At 37.4% G+C, this 18,232-nt stretch overlaps 2 protein-coding genes across 4 annotated transcripts in view; one reads left to right on the forward strand and one right to left on the reverse strand.

Moving 5' to 3' along the window:
* LOC108742961 overlaps positions 1-18,232 on the reverse strand; it is a 308,766-nt gene that overhangs the window by 163,219 nt on the left and 127,315 nt on the right. For all 3 annotated transcript variants that reach the window (XM_025975270.1, XM_025975271.1, XM_025975269.1), the window contains one exon: positions 810-844. The gene's annotated coding sequence lies outside the window, so the exon portion shown is untranslated. The remainder of the gene's footprint in view (positions 1-809; positions 845-18,232) is intronic.
* Positions 14,446-17,653, forward strand: LOC108740945 (dynein regulatory complex protein 11-like). Its single transcript, XM_018475482.1, has one exon. The coding sequence runs from the start codon at positions 14,625-14,627 to the stop codon at positions 17,397-17,399; it is 2,775 nt and encodes a 924-aa protein (XP_018330984.1). The 5' UTR covers positions 14,446-14,624; the 3' UTR covers positions 17,400-17,653.

Consider the following 18,232-nt stretch of genomic DNA (forward strand, 5'->3'; position numbering starts at 1 on the left):
TACTTTGGACTGAAACAACGTTTATCGGTGGTACAAAATGTTCTCAAAAGGCCGAGAAGATGTGAATGAATGCCGGACGTCCGAGCACATCAACAACAGACGAAAACATTGATGAAGTAAGGAAAATAGTACTGGTCAATCATCGAATCACCGTTAGAGAAGTTTCTGAGGACCTAAACATATCGATTGGCTCCTGCCATTCAGTTTTTACCAATGATGTTTTTCGACTAAAAACAGCATCGCATTAACATTGATAAGGAGTTGTTAGACACTGTTCGCGATGACCCAAATTTGCTCCAGAGGGTCATACCTGGTGACAAATCATGGGTTTATGGTTAAACCGTGGAAACCAAGGCTTAATGATTCCAAAGAAAGCTGCCGCACGAGCCAAGACCGAAGGAAGCGCGCCAAGTTAGATTGAATGTGATGGTATTGCTTACAGTTTTCTTCGATTGCAGGGGCGTGGTGCCAATCAAATGTAGAATATATGGTGGGGATTACATTGACGGGGACAAAACCGATATTCATTAATTAATAAGTAATTTTAGAAAAGAAAAACAAAATTAGCGACACCTCGTACATATAAAGAAAAGATATGTTAAGGAGAATTTCTTCTCTTAACTTGGTCTAGCCTGAGAACTTCCAATACCAAACATTAAATGTTAACTGCAGAAATAATAACTAAAGAAATATACTAAGGATTGAAATTCATATTACATCCATTATTGAAAGTTATTGGATTGATATAGTTTAGTCTGAGAAATCAAAACATTCCTTTTCTTGCATTAAAATCTAAAGAGCCAACTTACCGTAAACAGCAGTAGCTCCAAACCCACAAACGGGCCTGAAACAAAAGAAACCATTTAGCTACTGTATAATGCTGAAAAACAGGCACACTTTGAATATAATAGTAGTAACTGATGGTTTTAGAATAATATATGGATACTTAACTATTACGTGTCAAATCAAGAGTTTACATTGTTCCTTACCAAATAAACAATTAGTTCAAGCTTTTACTTTTCACAAAATTTCAAATGCAAAATGGCAGGTTTTGATTTTTTGATGGAAAAAAAAAATGCCTAAAAGGAAACATTTCATTCCCACTGGTTGACACGGATGGGAGGGGTGTCTTGGTAAGCTATACTGTAGTGTAGTGATGCGCAAAATTGGTCTTGGGTCTTGTAGTCTTGGTCTTCCATTTTCGCGAAACCAAGACTGCTTATTCACTAGCAGCACCAAAACCAATACGCAACGAACAAGACCAAGATTAAAACCGTGACTGAATATGCGAGACCAAGACTAAACACGCAGGACTATCCGAAAAAATATTCCTTTGTTGGAACAAAGTATTTTTTGTATTTAAATGTCTGCTTTAGTGTGTTTTAACACTAAATATAAAAAAAGAAACTATTTGGAAAAAATATCAAGTACCTTGTACTAATTTTCTTTTATGCATTGGAGCAAGGGTCAGTTTATACATTGAAGTTTTCCAGTTTTCATAAAAAAAAGAAAAATTTATGCTTAAAAGAACTATTAAACATATGTATCATTAAATGAGCAAGACCAACACTTAACTTAACAGGCAAGACCAAAATCAAGACCTGGTATTGCTAGTGTACTGAAAATTGACTGGCAGCGTGGAAAGCCCTTTCAAGTAACTTTTTTCTTTCTTTTGCTCATATATTTGCATATGCCTGTAATGCACTTATTTAATTTATTTAGTCTAAACATTATCTGTGGTACTAAATTGTTTATGTTTATCTTAGATGTTTGATAATCGGCACTGTTTACATTTTCTGTCGAGTAGCTGCAGGGTTTTTATTGAAGTTCACTATTCGGAGATAGATACGTTGCCAATTTACGAACATGACCGGCTTAAGATAGTAAATTATTGCTATTGCCTTATAAATTTTAATTACCTTTAACGACGCTACTGAACTTACCATGCGATTGTTTATTGCATATAGTTTACATCCTTCAAAGCTCCAGACTAATTTCTGTTACATCCTGTGTATTATAATATTGTTTATGTAAACGTTCTTCTTTTATAAACAAACCAAAGAGAATATCGTTAATAATTATTACTTGACGTTAACGCCTCGTACCATTGTAGCGATAAAACATTAAAACAGATTTTTCATGGTAAACAACGCGTTGAAGTTTGGTTTATTTTTACGAGAACAATATGCATACATCCTAGAAAAGATAAAAGGCGCATAAATCTTTCGGATGAAGCTCCGTTAGTCCAGCTTTTAAATCTTCTCGAACAGAATCTCCGGTTAAACGGTTCCAGTGGAGCTTCGGCCGCTTTCTCAAAGAACAATGGCTTCATTTAAGGTCACAGATAATGCGAGAAAATCCACCATCTCGATGAATGATAAAAACCAGGAAGCCAAAAAGATTTATGATTGCTCTGCACTCTTTCGACGACGATACGAAAGAAAAAATGCTCGGAGAATAATAAGAATAGAGGACTTTGTTTTGTTGACGACACACGATAAGAGTATTAGTATACAAAAGGAGGTTTCGCGCTCATTTCCCTTCCAGAAATTTTCAACGCTCCAGTTGAAAAGTTTGTAGGCGTCTATCAGAAACCGTATGGCATCCAAAGTTTGCCAAATTTTAAGTCCCACTGCTCTCGTCGTGATTTATTAAAGAAGAGAAACTAAACTACTTTATCAGCCATTAGTACGAATGCGTAATCTTATGCGCAGCGTGTAATCCTCTAACTGCGTCATCGGTGGGATTTCCTTAATCTTGAGTGTAAACAATGGAGGAAGATTTAGTAAAAGATTTATCCATCAAGTGTTCAATAATCTCTACTAAAGCTAGACGGCTTAAACTATAGGTATGTAATTGATTAAAATCCTTAAACCTTTTACTTTGGACTGGTTCAGCTCAACAATTATAATTTACAAATAAATTTTTATTAACCGTAGATTTGGTACTAAACTTTTGAAACACCTATTGGTTGTGGGTAGAATTTCAATTTTATTTCTACCACTTGATCATTCATACACCCTTAAATTTTAATTTGCATTTTTAATACAATCCGGGTAATGTTATCAAGAATGTCTCATTTTTTATTTAGTAAAAACGTACACGTCGAATATACACTGTATAATTAAGGGATGAAAATATTTAGAGGACCTTCAAAACTTACCTGTTTCGCCCCCTTCAGATCGACACCAATTGAGGAACCGAAAGTAAACTACTCGCCATTCCACGTCACTGAGGTACTGGTACAGGCATTCCATCGGTCATTAATTACTTCGCAGCACCCGTTGCTAGGTCATATTCGTTTTGCTGTATCAGTTTATAAGCGGGCATCCTTCAGCATGTCGAATACCCACTGTAGAACGTAGGGGTAGTGAAAATATTTAGAGAAACTGCAAAATGTACCTTTTTCACCCCCTTGAGATCCACACCAATTGAGGAACCGAAGGTAAATTTCTGGCCTTTCCACGCCATTGGGATACTGGTACTAGCATTCCATTGGTCATCAACCATTTCAGAGCACCCTTTGCAAGATCATATCCTTTTTGCTGTATCAGTTTATAAGCGAGCATCCTTCAGCATGTCGAATACACACTGTAGAATGTAGGGGTAGTGAGAATATTTAGAGGAGCTTCAAAATTTACCTCTTTCACCCCCTTGAGATCGACACCAATTGAGGAACCAAAGGAAACTCCTGGCCATTCCACGCCACTGAAGAACTGGTACAGGCATTCCATCGGTCATCAAATACTTCGGATTAACCTTTGCAAGGCCATATCGGTTTTGCTGTATCACTTTATTACAGGGCATCCTTCAGACTTCTAGCTTTACCCAGTAAATATACATTTCGCCTCAACTCTGCCTTCGCATAAAGTATGCAGCTTCTATAATTGGTCAGGTAACACATCCGTTCCACGTTTGACTGCTCTGTCCCACAGATTATCTTCAATTGTGTGGTCCCTACGGATACACACTATTGTGCGAGGATACTTACTCCGTCTTAGACTTGAATGGAAGCCGTCACACCCAGAGGGCCGCTGACTTTTAGTTCATGTCGATGTTCCCATGCGAATGTCACTGAAGGTGTGATGAGTCAGCGGCGAGATTACCTTCCGTTTGACGAATTGGCTATGTCGGTTGGGGCAAGCTTCTCCTCTACGTCAGCCAACGTCTGTGCTGGGCTTACAGCACATTTACCTGACAATTGTCGGCCACATCCCTTCGGGGTTTCACGCGGCATCCGAAGGCACACCAGACGAGGGCTTCCGCATCTTCGTCTATGATCGTTAGGTATTTCCCACCTGCACCTGCACTTTACCTCCAGTAGTTCGGGTTCCTTTTATTACAGCATAGCTTCATATATGTATTGGCCTCCCTCCCCAGCGATAAAGTGAGGACCATTCGGTAACGCCACGCCAGTAGATCGGGTTCTGTTTCAAGCTGATGTAATGACTCCTTATTTTCGGCTGAAGGGGACCTGAACCGATAGGTCCTATAATAGCCTGAGGTGGAGGTGTTTTAATCGGTAGGTCCGACGGCATCTTCCTCGGGAATCTGACACACACACGCCTGTGTGTCTTTTGAAGATTTCTCCTCTTCCACTTTCTTATTTCAATTAAATAGTACGAATTGGTCGAGCCAGTTGCCAAATTAATACTTAAATTAATTGTACTGTCTTTTTTAAAGACATAATTTCAATGGAAGTCGCACCCGTTATCCACAAATGTTTTATATTTACGTTTGACTCTGAATTGAATATAAAATTAATTCAATTCGTAATAAGGCGGAGGCACCCTCTATTGTCAAAATTCATAAACAATATGCACGCAATTACATACCTTCAGTTTTTTCTTGTTGTTACTCTTTATTTTCATTGAGTTGCAAATTAATGCCATCTGTATATATGCACATAAAGTTTAGAAGGCCTTATGAAATTTTGTTTCTGTTTGCAGGCCCTAAACAATATCTGCCGAGGGTTAGTTTTCATAGTCGTTTCCCTGCGTTCTATTTAAATGTACATGAAAACGTTTCTGTTATCATTTAGGTCTCCGACAGCGTAAAACTATGCGAAACTTGTAATTTGCTTAAACTGTCAACAGTTCTCTCGAGTAGCGCAAAATACTTAGCACTGTTGAAAATTATCGCCCTATAAAATAAATTGCGCGAGAATAATTCGCAGCTTTATAAGATATTTCGGACCGTTGTAACAATGTCACAACGTCTCATCAGTTCATAAACTTTTCGAGACAATGGCTTGCGAAACATTCTAATTTTCATGCAAATTCATGCGGATGTATGCAGAACACAGTGAACACGTTCCCAAACAAAATTTAGCACTTGCATAGTGGCTTGAATGTCTCCACTTACGATTAGATGACTTTTTCATTTTAAAGTGTTACTTATGGTTCTAACCGAGTCGGAAAATGAGGTACACATGAACAGTTTTACTGCTATTGGAATTTAAATTTATTCTGCAAGTTTAACTGAAAAATATCCTTCTTCAGTACGCAATATTACTAAATATACTAAATATACTAAATATACTAAATATACTAAATATACTAATATACTAACACCAGCACAGGCCGCGTCTACGATCATAAGTCACCGTAAAATATTCATAGTTTAGCACCAGCTACTAAATGTAAATGCTGAACGTCAGCAAAACAAGGGAACATGATCGACTTGCTTTACGACATAGTTTATAGCAAGTGTCAATGGATCTGTTAAATGGATGCTCTATACTATACTGTATATGACGTGCTGATGAGATAAAACTACATCACAGATCCACGTCTGATAGACTCCACAGAATGTTAGCCACCACCAACAACTTTTGTTCTTAAAAAGGTTAATCAATATATTCATATAATCTATGTAAATGTAGTTTGATTTTACATACGTGCCGCTAAAGCTCCGCAATCGAATTCCGCAACTTCATGAGGGTTACATGGTATGATAGGCTTCCATCGTCAGCCCATGAAGAAAATTTTGGTTTTCAGATGCAGAGGTTGTATTGAAATATATGCTGGTCGAAAGAGTATCGCTCTTAATTGAGTTGCGACGTCTAGTCAAAATGTCATAAAGTATCATAAACTTCTATTGAAAGCCTTACATCTTTAAGGTTCGAAAATCTTTCAGAATTTTCTAGAAAGTTGAAGAACGTTCCCACACGATAACTAATTTTTCTGAGCGGTTTGTTTTAAATAAATTTAAAAGAATTAACATGCAAAACCAGAACGAAAGAATGAGTATCCTAGTGTAACTTATTTAAACACCTTCTCGCACTATTACTACTTTTATTTTAAAAAATTGCTATCTAATTAACACTTCTAGTATTAATTCAATTCACCGCTATATGAACAATTTGTCAATTCTTTGCTCCTACTTCTTTGCATTGAAACGCCTCGAATTCATTCTCGTATTAATTCCACTCCATCTAGCGACAACTAGTTAACAGAGGTTGGCCGTGTTCTAGAATGTTTAAGTATATGCATTCCAGAAACCTGGTCTTCTTTGCCACCATGTATGTTGGGTTATCTACATACATGTGATACTATCTTCCTCTTATGGAATGAATCTATGGCTAAGTCAAGTGCTTTTTAAATATGTTTTCTTTTCGAAATATACTACCTAGCGAAATTTTCAGTAATAACTAGGAATAGCTGTTATTTTGAACTGACGTGGACGAATTAATTAAAGTTGGAGTTTTTGTTTGTTAGTTACATACCTATTTTTTAAATTTAATTTACATACGCGGATTGATTTACCAAAATTTGAATTTTAACAAAATATAAACTAAATATTATATGATTACCACTCCGCGTTCATTAATAATACAACTGCATTGCCGTTTTGTTGTTGGCTGCAATCTGCTGAATAATGGAACTAAATACAACGTGCGGCTATTGTTTAAATTTGCTTAACAAGAAGTGCATTGTGAATTCATAATGAACGTGGTATTTATTACCCACGGTAGAAGTCGTAAACAGCGGGATAAAAAGTTGGATTACAAGAAGGTAAATGCATTTCATGTTAGCGATTATATACAGTACTTACGGTTACGATAATTCTCGTATAATAGTTGTAATTAAGTCTTCCTAATAGTGGATTTGTTTTGTGGTGAATTATAATTCAATATTCACGGTATTAGGCTATAAATAATAACTATTTGTACTATAAGTAGTAAGTTGGCGTTCTCGTGCCAATGGTGAGTGAGCGTTAAAGTTGGTTCCCACCATTCGCTGCGGCAAGCAACCGTTCGTCGGATTTCCGTCAATTTTATGTTCACGTTCTACATCAGTCTTTCGGCAAATTTTGGACGGTTAGCAAATTTTCGTCGCGAAAGATAAAAAATAATTCGCTTACTGATTTAGCAGTTACTCCTGCTTTAATTAAAGAAGAAGACGAGGAGATGGAAAAGAAAAATAAGAAAAGTAGGAAAATAAAAGGAAAATAGGATAAGGGTGTTGATTGACCCCACACTCGATGGCCTTGAGCTTGTAGTGTGTTGTAGAGCATGTTATACTGACGAACAACATGTATGCATGCTGAGCGCGGAATGACATCTTCATGGTGTAATAGTGCTCTGTTTAGGTGTCACACTTGCACGGATAGGAGATGGATGATATGGAGGGTTGGTTACGTAGATTTATGACAAACTCAGTATCTTTAATGGACCCTGCCCGCCGGAGGCGCGTTGATATGTTGGAAAAAATGTCACTAGGTTAGTTTACCTTACCTGTGGTTAGGTCAGGTTACAGTTTATATTTACGTAATACCTCCAAATGTCATCAGGGGTGGGGGTTAATCTACACCTTTATCTCTACAGAAAAGAGAGAAAAGATGTTTCGTCCCGAGAACACGACATGCTCTCTCCCTTAGATATCTGAAGACCTGTAGGATGTGTGACGTGAACTGGCACGTGACAAACGTGTCACCACAGGATTTCTTGCCCAGTTTCGACAAGTGCGAAGGAGGAGAGACGATACCGAAGATGTCGAGTAGGAAGGCAAGAAGGGCAAAGTTGAGAAGCCGTCATGGATCTCCGAATTCTCCACGCTGTTTTTTGATAGACGCGTGGCGTGTTGCCGTGCGTTTGTGCGATGGTCGTCGATACATTGATGCGATGCCAGATGCAAGGGCAATGATCAAGAAGTTTGAGCAAGTTACGTTTGTGGGATTAGCAACGTTTGTGTGTACCCAGCGTGAAGGATGCGGAGATAGTAGGGAGGCTGCGCTTTTTGTTCGTTGTCAGGGTTACTAATGTAGATATCTCGTTGTCTACAGAAAAGAGAGAGAAGATGGTTCGTCCCCAGGACATGCCTGGACTCATCAGTAACGCTGACGACGTGCTCTATGCCTTAGACATCTGGAGACCTGTAGGCTATGTGGCGCGAGACAGACGGGTCGCCACAGGATTCCCTGCCCAGTTTCGACGAGGGCGAAGGAGGACAGCCTATACCGAAGATGTCGAGTCGGAAGGCAAGAAGGGCAAAGTTGAGAAGTGTCATGGATCTCCAAATTCTCCACACTCTTTTTTGAATAGACGCACGGCGCGTTGCCGTGCATTTGTATGATGGTCGTCGATACATTGATGCGATGCCAGATGCGAGGGCGATGATCGTGAAATTTGAGCAAGTTGCGTTTGTGGGATTAGTAACGTTTGCGTGTACCCAACGTGAAGGATGCGGAGATAGTAGAGAGGCTGCGCTTTTTGTTCGTTGTCAGGGTTACTAATGTAGATATCTCGTTGTCTACAGTGTCTACAGAAAAGAGATAAAAGATGTTTCGTCCCCAGTGTACGCCTGGACTCATTAGTAACGCTGACGAGGTGCTCTCTGCCTTAGACATCTGGGGACCTGTGGGGTGTCTGGCGCGAATTGGCGGGTCGCCATATTACAAAAATAGGTACAGTATATGGTATTGCACAGAGGAAGTAAAGGGAATTTTTTCACTTTGTATGAGGAATTGTTAGAAGTAAAATTTCATGAGTACTTCCGAATTATTAAATATCAATTTAATGACTTAATAATAACTTAACTCTGTTGGTTAACAAGTAACAGAATGTATTTTCATTAGGACAAATGACCGTCAGCAACAAGAACGGTAGGCACCGTCTACTATTTTCTCCTGCAATATCGTCCATCGGTAGTCACGACACACATGGATAGTGAGAATACACAATGCTTGTTAGGTTAAATAACGTTTTATCGGACATCTAACGGACGCTGCCTGTCGTTGCAAGTCGCCTAGATGATCGTAAGGATCATGCTTTAGTAGAAAAAACTGGTTGTACAACCTATTTATTAAGACCAGTTGAACCCGCCTAAATTTGGATAGAGCATTCGTATTATAATCATGGCGATACCTCATACCAAAACCCAATCTAACAGCATCAACACTTCCCATAAGTTAACCGAAGGGTAGGGAGGACAGTGTTGTAGAAATTATGTTTTTTTATGACCTTTCAAAGAAATAAAAATGTTCTAGTAAATGCAAATTTTTTTATTGATTGTAGTCTATTTTTGAAATTGTTTTTGCTTTGTAGTCACTCACACTTCAATATATTCAAATATTTGCATAAAAGGAGAACATGTGCTCATATAAAGGCACGATAAAATTAGGTTGATTACGGCCATCGAACGGCCAAAACCATGAAAATTTGACAGACAGGTGCGCTTATTTAATGTTGACAGCATAATTCCAACCATGTGAGCACTATGACATGTTATTTTATTATAAAAGCGGCGTTAATTGAAAATAGTTTCATTTAGTCACAAACACATGGGTACAAATACGGTCATTTATATGGCATAAAAGGCACTGCTCGTCGATGGAATTATATAAATTAGAAACTGTGATATTAGGGTAAAAACAATAGTTAATGGGGTAAGCAAGGATACCTAACTAAAGTCGGTTTCCATTTTGTGCTAAGAAGCGAGAATTAACTTTTTTTTTAAAACAGAACTTTATGCAACACAGCGAGGTGTAGCATTACAGCAAATATCGAGATTGAGAGTGAACTATGGTAGGAGAAGAGTTAATAAAATCTGTAAAGATTAAAATAATTCGAAGTGGTCTGTATTCTGTCGAAACTGCCAGACTCGGATCGCGATTTCGATCTTTTTGGATCTCATCAGCGCGTCGCAAGCAGCTCCGACAGAACACAGACCAACTTTTACCTGCTGTCTTAACAGTGCGTTTTATAAAATACTACAATGGCGCAGTAAACGCCATCTGTAGCACAATGCTACATTTTAGGATTACGTATGCTCCAACAAGGTTCACTTGTGTGGATATCTACTTGCTGAAAACGAATCCCAGCGTAGCCAACCTCAACGTTAGCTTAATCGAATAAAATAATTCGAAGTGGTTTGTGGTTGGCTACGCCGGGATTCGTTTTCAGCAAGTAGATATCCACACAAGTGGACCTTGTTGGAGCATACGTAATCCTAAAATGTAGCATTTAGTTTTTACTGCGCCATTGTAGTATTTTCTGTAAAGATTATTTCCAGTATTAATTTGAGTATTCATTTTAAATTTTTTGACCGCTATAAACTACTTCAGGTTAATGAGGGATAATTTATTGCCGTTGTCACACCCTCGCCGGGAATCGAACCCGGGGCCTTTGGCTTTACGCACTAATGCTCTGACCACTAAGCTACGAGAGATGATATCAGCAACATCGACAAACCGTACTTATTAGGTCACAGATCTGTCGAACCAACGTGATATTGAAACTATGAAAGGTTTTGACATTTAATAGTGATTAATATCAAATATTAATGTGAAAATTAATTTTTAATTATTTAACTACTATGAACTACCTCAGGTTAATGAGGGAAAATCTCGTAACTTAGTCGTTAAAGCATTGGTGGGTAAACCCAAAGCAGTGGAGTTCGATTCCCGGCAAGGATGTGACAAGAGCAACAAAGTTTCCCTCATTAACCTGAAGTAGTTTATAGTGATGGTGGTCAAGTGGTCAAAGAATTCAAAATGAATTTTCACATTAATATTTGATATTAACCACTATTAAATGTCAAAGGAATCCTTCCGTTAACAACACGGTTGATGTATGTGGGTTTACCTATACCTATACATAATTTTAATGCTGTACCACTTACAAGAATACATTGACCTCCATATCCCTTATCCATTAATTTACAATATATCCGACTGTTAATACAGAAATTTGCGATAATTATGATGTTTCAGTGTATTTTTAATTTTACATGTTATTTTTTATATACAGTATGTTTGATCACCTAACATCTGATAGAGGCACTATACAGCGCATCTCGTGATTGAGAATATTCGCCAGGTTGGCTGCTGTGACCTTCGCAGCTGCTGGTACGTAGACAGGTCAATTGCACTCCATGGTTATCGTTCATTTAACAAAGTTACTGCTATAGTCTTAAAATACAAGAATAAGTTTATTTTGACAATATCAAGCAAAAAGCAATGTATTCGCTCGTAGAACATGCGGAAATGGTACCCATATATGGACAGTACAATGCGAGTTCAGTAACGGCATTATACAGAATGTGTGATACCCCACTGAGGGGGTAATGCCAAGTAAAAACGACAAGTCGGTACTGACACAAATCGTTTTACAATTAACAGAAAACAACGCCAGTTTGAGTATTCGAGTTATTGTACGACAAACCAGGGACGATTTTAAGGGAGAATTCCCATCAAAACCTAAATCAACAATGTTTGACAAGGACTTTTTCAATTCAGGATATCGACGTGTCAATTAATTTAAAACACTATTGGATCCTACAATTTGTGGTAAATTTTCTTTACATAAACGCGGTTTAATAACAGCAAGTGGGTTTGTCGGTTATCTGTCGGAACACTGTATGACGGCAGCGTGCTGATGGGAATCAATGAGCTCAAAATCACAATCCCCTTATGCCAAAAACTTAATAATTGCAAGTAATTACCGACTATGCAGATAGCTCCTCTACTAGCGACGTTAATTCAGTTTAATAACTCAATATCCTTGATCAGAAAGGACCTTAACAAAGAGTACTGAATTCCACAATTAATAACAAATTTGGCGTAGTGAACGCCATTTCTAATTATCAATCAATTATTGATTTGATTGTGCTTGTCCTTTGCGGTCATTATAACCAGCTTTTCTATTTATGTCCAATCGTTCGCGGTGATTATGTATGTCGTCATTGAATCAAACTGTAATCGTACAGCGCACCCAGTGAACGTTATAAGTAGCACCGTTTGCCGGCTGTTTGTCCTAATGAACGAGCTAAGAAATATCGAATCATAAAGACGTGCGTTAAACATAAAACGTTCCGTATTATCAGTAATTCGGGTTAGAATGGCTGCGCTTAATGTTCATTGCTCTTAGTCCGGCGGATAAATTCGAAAGGAAACAATGAAGCCAAATTACACGTAATAAAGTGAGTTCTGCAGGGAACATTTTAAATTATTTTCCGGCCCTTTCTAAGAAATGAACTCGAACAACAAAAGACTTTTAAGTGGCGCTCCAGACAGAGACGGAAAATTGCAAGAGAAATCGTCCGTGATACTCCAGATATATACCGGAGTTTATTACTTCTGGGATTAATGGTAGCCATCTTCCATGTACCTACGTTTCACGAGACGTTGAAGTTTATCAAATTCAGAAAAGGTGTTATTATAAATGGACTTCGTTTGACTTCTGTTTCCTCCTTCTTATTATTACCACTTCAGATTGCGCTTCATGACCGTCGTAACAATCAAATTTCTATTTTCGGAGCAGCGATACTTAATTAACATCGTTAAAACGAGTGTAAAAATGATGGAACTATCTACCACCTTATGTATTATACCTAATTATCTAATGTTAATTCAGAAATGAGTCAATATTAATTCTACCTCTCGCATCTTAAGGAATTTCAAAAAATACTTTGGAGAAATAGTCAGAAATGAAATTGTATGTCTACACGATTTGATACCATTTTGTCTACTATAAACGTGTTTCATCCTACATTTTTTGACATGATGATCGCCAATACTGTTTCAGTTTTTCTGTAAATTGAGCTTCTTCAGTAATTATTTTTGTTCCACGAAATGGTCACTAAAGATAACGAAAGTAACTCCCGTCGTGCATTTAAAGTATGGTAAGTGATGTGATGTATGGGTGATATGACAAGATTTCGATAAGAACACGTAATCAGGGAGTCTACATGGGCAACATGGTGATAACGCCATTTCTGACTTGTACTGAAAGAAGTCCACTACATCGTCGTTCACTATCTACCATTTTCACTATGAATGGAAATATTTCATGATATACTATTTATTAAAATATTCTTAAGAAGGTAGAGATGAGTTACAAAGATAGACGAGTGATACTTAGTTTTTATAAAGAGCTACAGACAGTTATAGAGCTGGGGCTGCAACATAGAGAAGTAACTATTAGGAAAGGAGTCAGACAGGGATACATACTATCACCGCTACTTTTTAATCTATACATCCTTAAAGACAATACAACTGTAGGGATAGATTTACAGGGGCAAAAGATTAGTATGCTTAGATTTGCAGATGATATAGCGGTATTCGCATCTAGCAAGGAGGAGTTAGACATAGCTTTAAATAAAATGAATGCGGTACTGACAAAACAGTATTGTATGAAAATATATAAAAATAAAACAAAAATTCTGGTTTGCAAAAAACAAGATAGGGCAGAGTAGAATCGCTTTTAACGAAAGGAAATCATTACTATGCTCGCAAATATTTAATTTAGAAATTCTAAAAAGATTGTTAAGGATGTACGTTTGGGCTACAACAAAGGACGTTATGAAGGATTACTTAAAGACATATTAGAAACAAAATCAGGAATAAAGATGGGCAGAGTAAAACCTAAATTAGATTTCTCTGCGCAAAAATTGGCTTAGGACCCGAAAGAGTGGATATGCATCCTATCCAACCAATTTTCGAACTGACGACTTTATGCGATGATGAAGATGTGTGAATTATAGATGTGAAGTGTTACATCTATTTATATTTATACGTGCAGAGGTATTTTCTTGAATCCTTTTTAAATTTTGTTTGTCCGGCGAGGCCGTTTGATTTCGAATGCTTGCTTTGTTCCTCAAACCATCGGCAATATTTCGATAATATTTTCCATTCTGGACGCTATCCGCACCCCTTCGGTCATTCATCTTCATAAGTTCTGCGGCAGATATACACTGATACCTTTATGTTGTAATAAATAACCAAATTCGCACAATAACCTCTTTCGCCGCAACCTATCTTCCGATACACAAATACATACGCGCATATACACACAGCAGCTCATAAAAAATTCATGAACCTGAGCCAAACAGGCGTTGACATTTGATATTTCAGTTTAATAATGAAATCTGTAACTTATTCCTTGCGAAAAATCTATTTTATTATTAGATGTACCTATATTAAGCTGTGTATCGGGAAAATCATTATTATTCTTTATTAAATAAGCATACAAACATTTTGAGACAGCCATTGAAGCTTTTATAATTTTTGCATGTCATAATTTCTTGTCAAAATTCTTAGTAGTTTGAGTAACAAAAATCAAACCCATAAACGGTGAAAATTATTAAAATCAAAAGCACAAGTGAACCAATAAACACTTCACAATGTCTAACGAATCGTACATAAAATGGTGGATAGATACAAAGAAAAGGTATAATAACTTAATTGAGCAGGATAATGTCATAACAAAATCAGCAAAAGATATAAAGAAAAGAAACCTCGCCAATAAACTGGTTGGTGGTGTTTACATAAAATACTGCCTTCTAGTCCAAGAAATAGACGCGTGTGCTGATCAGTTGCTTCAACCACAGCAGATGTTCACCATTCGTAAGATGTTGGATGCAGCAATTATGAGACTAAAAGAGTTAAAGGATTTACTCGTAGACATTGATATTTCGGAATATCACTATTTCGACGACACGTTAATCGAAATGAAATTAGTGCCATCTGAAATTGAAATCTTGCATCCATACATGTGTTTTCCACACGATCCTAACATGGAAGCCTTGTTTAAAAAACTACAAGACGGTGAAAGAATCTATGAACCGCCTCCGCCTCCACCACCCGCGGACGCTGAAACTGGCACTCAGACAGATGAAGCCGTAATTGAAGGAACAGAACTTCCTCCGCCGGAAGCTCAAGCTGAAGAAGTGAAGCAACCAGAGCAATCAGAACAGGCTGAAGTAAAGCAACCAGAAGAAGGAGAGGAAGGCAAAAAGAAAAGAAGGCAGAAGAAAGAGAAACCAAAACCTTTCGTTCCACCGGAACCAGTGTTAACGGAAGAAGAGAAGGCAGCTTTAGCAAGAGCAAAAATGGTAACGGAAGCTGTCCAAATACTTCAGACTGCTGAAAGAGGTCGTCAGACGCGTCTGTATGTAAACGAATTAGATATGCTAAAACGATTAAGAGAGGCACAAAAAGAAAAGAAAAAGGAAGCTGAACCAGATCCAGAATTTCTAGACGCAGCCGCGACAACCATTCAAAAAGTATGGAGATCGCATAAAGTAAGAAAAGTACTTAAAAGGAGAGAAGAGGAGAGGCAACTACTCATAGGAATGACTGAACCATCGTGGAGATCTAAAGAATACAAGATTAAATTAGAAAAAACGAGAGCAGACAGAAGAGCTGTTCGTGTGGAGCATTATAAAAATTATATCCAAGCGATTGTTGATGAGAGAGACAGGATACTTAGAGTGGTTGCTCCAGGTCTATTTGAGGACATAGGCGATGAAATACGAGCGTGGTTTCATTTCTGGTATGATGAAATCAAAATGTTCGACAAATACCCTCCTGAAAAGGTAGGAGGGTCGATTGTTATTGTAAAAGGTGAAACCATGACACCAAAGGAGTTCTTAGACGACGTCGAAAAAAAAAGGAGGGAAAAGACCAAAGCGGGCGATAAAGCGAAACTAAAGGCAAAGGAGAAACAGGAGAAACTCAAACGGAAAGCAGAAGAGAAGAAGAAAAAGGAACAAGAGAAAAAGAAAAAGAAGCAAAAGGCCGAAGCAAGGCGTCGAGCGCAAATGAGACCTATGGATTTCAAATTTAAGTTTGAAAAGATGGGGGTGGAACAACGTTTTAAGGATAGCATCGGGGAATGGAAAGAGTTATGGGATCCACGACCGTTCGAAGAAAATCCAGAGCAGATTCACTACATGGATATAATCACAGACGAGAAATGTTATGAAGTGCAATTGGAAGTTCGCCAAAACGTGGATGAAATGATGAGGTTAGAATTAGAACTACTAAAACAGGCTTGGTGTAAAGATAAAAAGAAAAAGTATAAAGCACCTAAAAACAAAAAAGGAAAAGGGAAGAAAGGAAAGAAAGGGAAGAAAGGCGCTCGAACAATTGAAGATATGTTTCAAGAACTTTGGGACAATGGAATCATCCGTTTGTATCCCCAACAAAGTTTAGAAGATTTCAAAGGGGACTTTAGTTACAAAAATTGGGATCTGCGACAGATGGATTACGATCCACCTCCTTGTATGGCCGAAGTAAGACACCTTATTGCTTTACACTGTATCCTTCCTCTTGGTCTTGAATATTTTGAGAGGCCACTGGAAAATGATGAAATGATTCGACCAAAGTCTGTTCTAATAATTGGTCCTAGGAAGTGTGGAAAACATCTGCTAGCAAACGCCATCTTTAATCATACACAGTGTGTTCTTTTTGACCTTTCCGCTCCTATATTAGCAGGCAAATACGAAGGTAAAGATTTCAAGAAGAAATTTCCTCAAACTCTTCTAGCCGTTGCACGTGCAGTCTCACCTAGCATCCTTTTCATTGATGGTGGGGAGAAGCCATTCTATAAAAAGGTACCTAAGCCAGAGAGAGAATTTGAGCCTAAGAAATTAGGAAAAATTTTAACAAAACAAATAGTTAAAGCTATTACGCCACAAGATAGAGTTTTAGTACTTGGTATTACTAATCAACCATGGGCCGGAGGAGCGCCCAAGATAAAGAAAACCTATGAAAAATTCATTTTTATTCCACGAACTGATTACAACAACGTCTTTATGTACTGGAGAAGTTTTCTGATGCCTTACCATGGAGTCGACCGTAATATCGATTTATCCTGCTTAACATTATCATCACTATATTATCCTTATCCGGAAATAAAGGAAGCTGTTGAAAAGACGTTAGTACCCGCCAGAATTGTTCAACTTAGTTATAAGCCTTTGGAGCAAATTGAGTTACTGGAGTCATTATGGTCAATAGCCCCCGAACCAGTAAACGACAAAGAATGGAAAAAGTTCCAAAAAGTATTTAACAAAACACTTATTGGTAAGATAAGGATCATATTCAATAAGGAGGCTGAAAAAATAAGAGAACAGGAGAAAAAGAAGAAGGAGAAAGCTAAACAAGGAAAGAAGTAGTCAGTCTGATACTCGCTTTTATCCATTTCCACAATAAGGAACTTAAATGAATTATCATGGTGTAGAACGCCAAGGTTTGACCTAAGGATTTCAGGTAAATTCCGAAAATCCATCATAGGATGATTTCGTGAAGTAGCAATGAAGAAAATTGCATAACACCATTATGTTATATCGAATATAATGAATGTGGTTTATTGTAAAGTCTCGAAAGTAAAGTCTTTGTAATTAACAGAATAAAAATTGAATACAATATATTTTTGTTGTTTGTATTAAAGTACTAATAACAACCATATAAAATAAACAAGGACATAAAAATAATACATTGAAATAATAAATGTTATCGATTGAAAAATTTGGTAGAACTGATGTTATCCGTACCCATCATCAGAGATGAATGAAACTCTGAAGAAGATCACTACGTTAGGAAGCATCTCCAACCGACGACGGCCTTTAGACCCGAATCAGGAGAGTATCAGTTATCAATTTAATTTACTAGAAAATGTGTAAATGAGCAAAGCGTCGTATTCAAAACAAAACATTGTTTATAACCTTTGTTCTCTATTATTTAACCATTCAGGAATTTTCAATATTATTCATTATTAAATCTTCCTGAATATAGGTATTGCACAAGAAGAATGTACGAATATCAATTTTTAACTGCAGCCCATACCTTAGAAACCACCTTATTTATGTACCTACTTACTTTAATTCGCGTTTCTATTATTTTCTAACCAACTATTAGGTAAAAAAATTGTGAAAACTTTTAAACGTAGCACAGTTTAATCAATGAACCCTAACGACAACAAACCCACATATTTCAGCATCTAGGCGCG

Source organism: Agrilus planipennis, unplaced genomic scaffold, assembly GCF_000699045.2.
Source record: "Agrilus planipennis isolate EAB-ADULT unplaced genomic scaffold, Apla_2.0 scaffold182, whole genome shotgun sequence".
In the NCBI taxonomy this organism is placed as follows: domain Eukaryota; kingdom Metazoa; phylum Arthropoda; class Insecta; order Coleoptera; family Buprestidae; genus Agrilus; species Agrilus planipennis.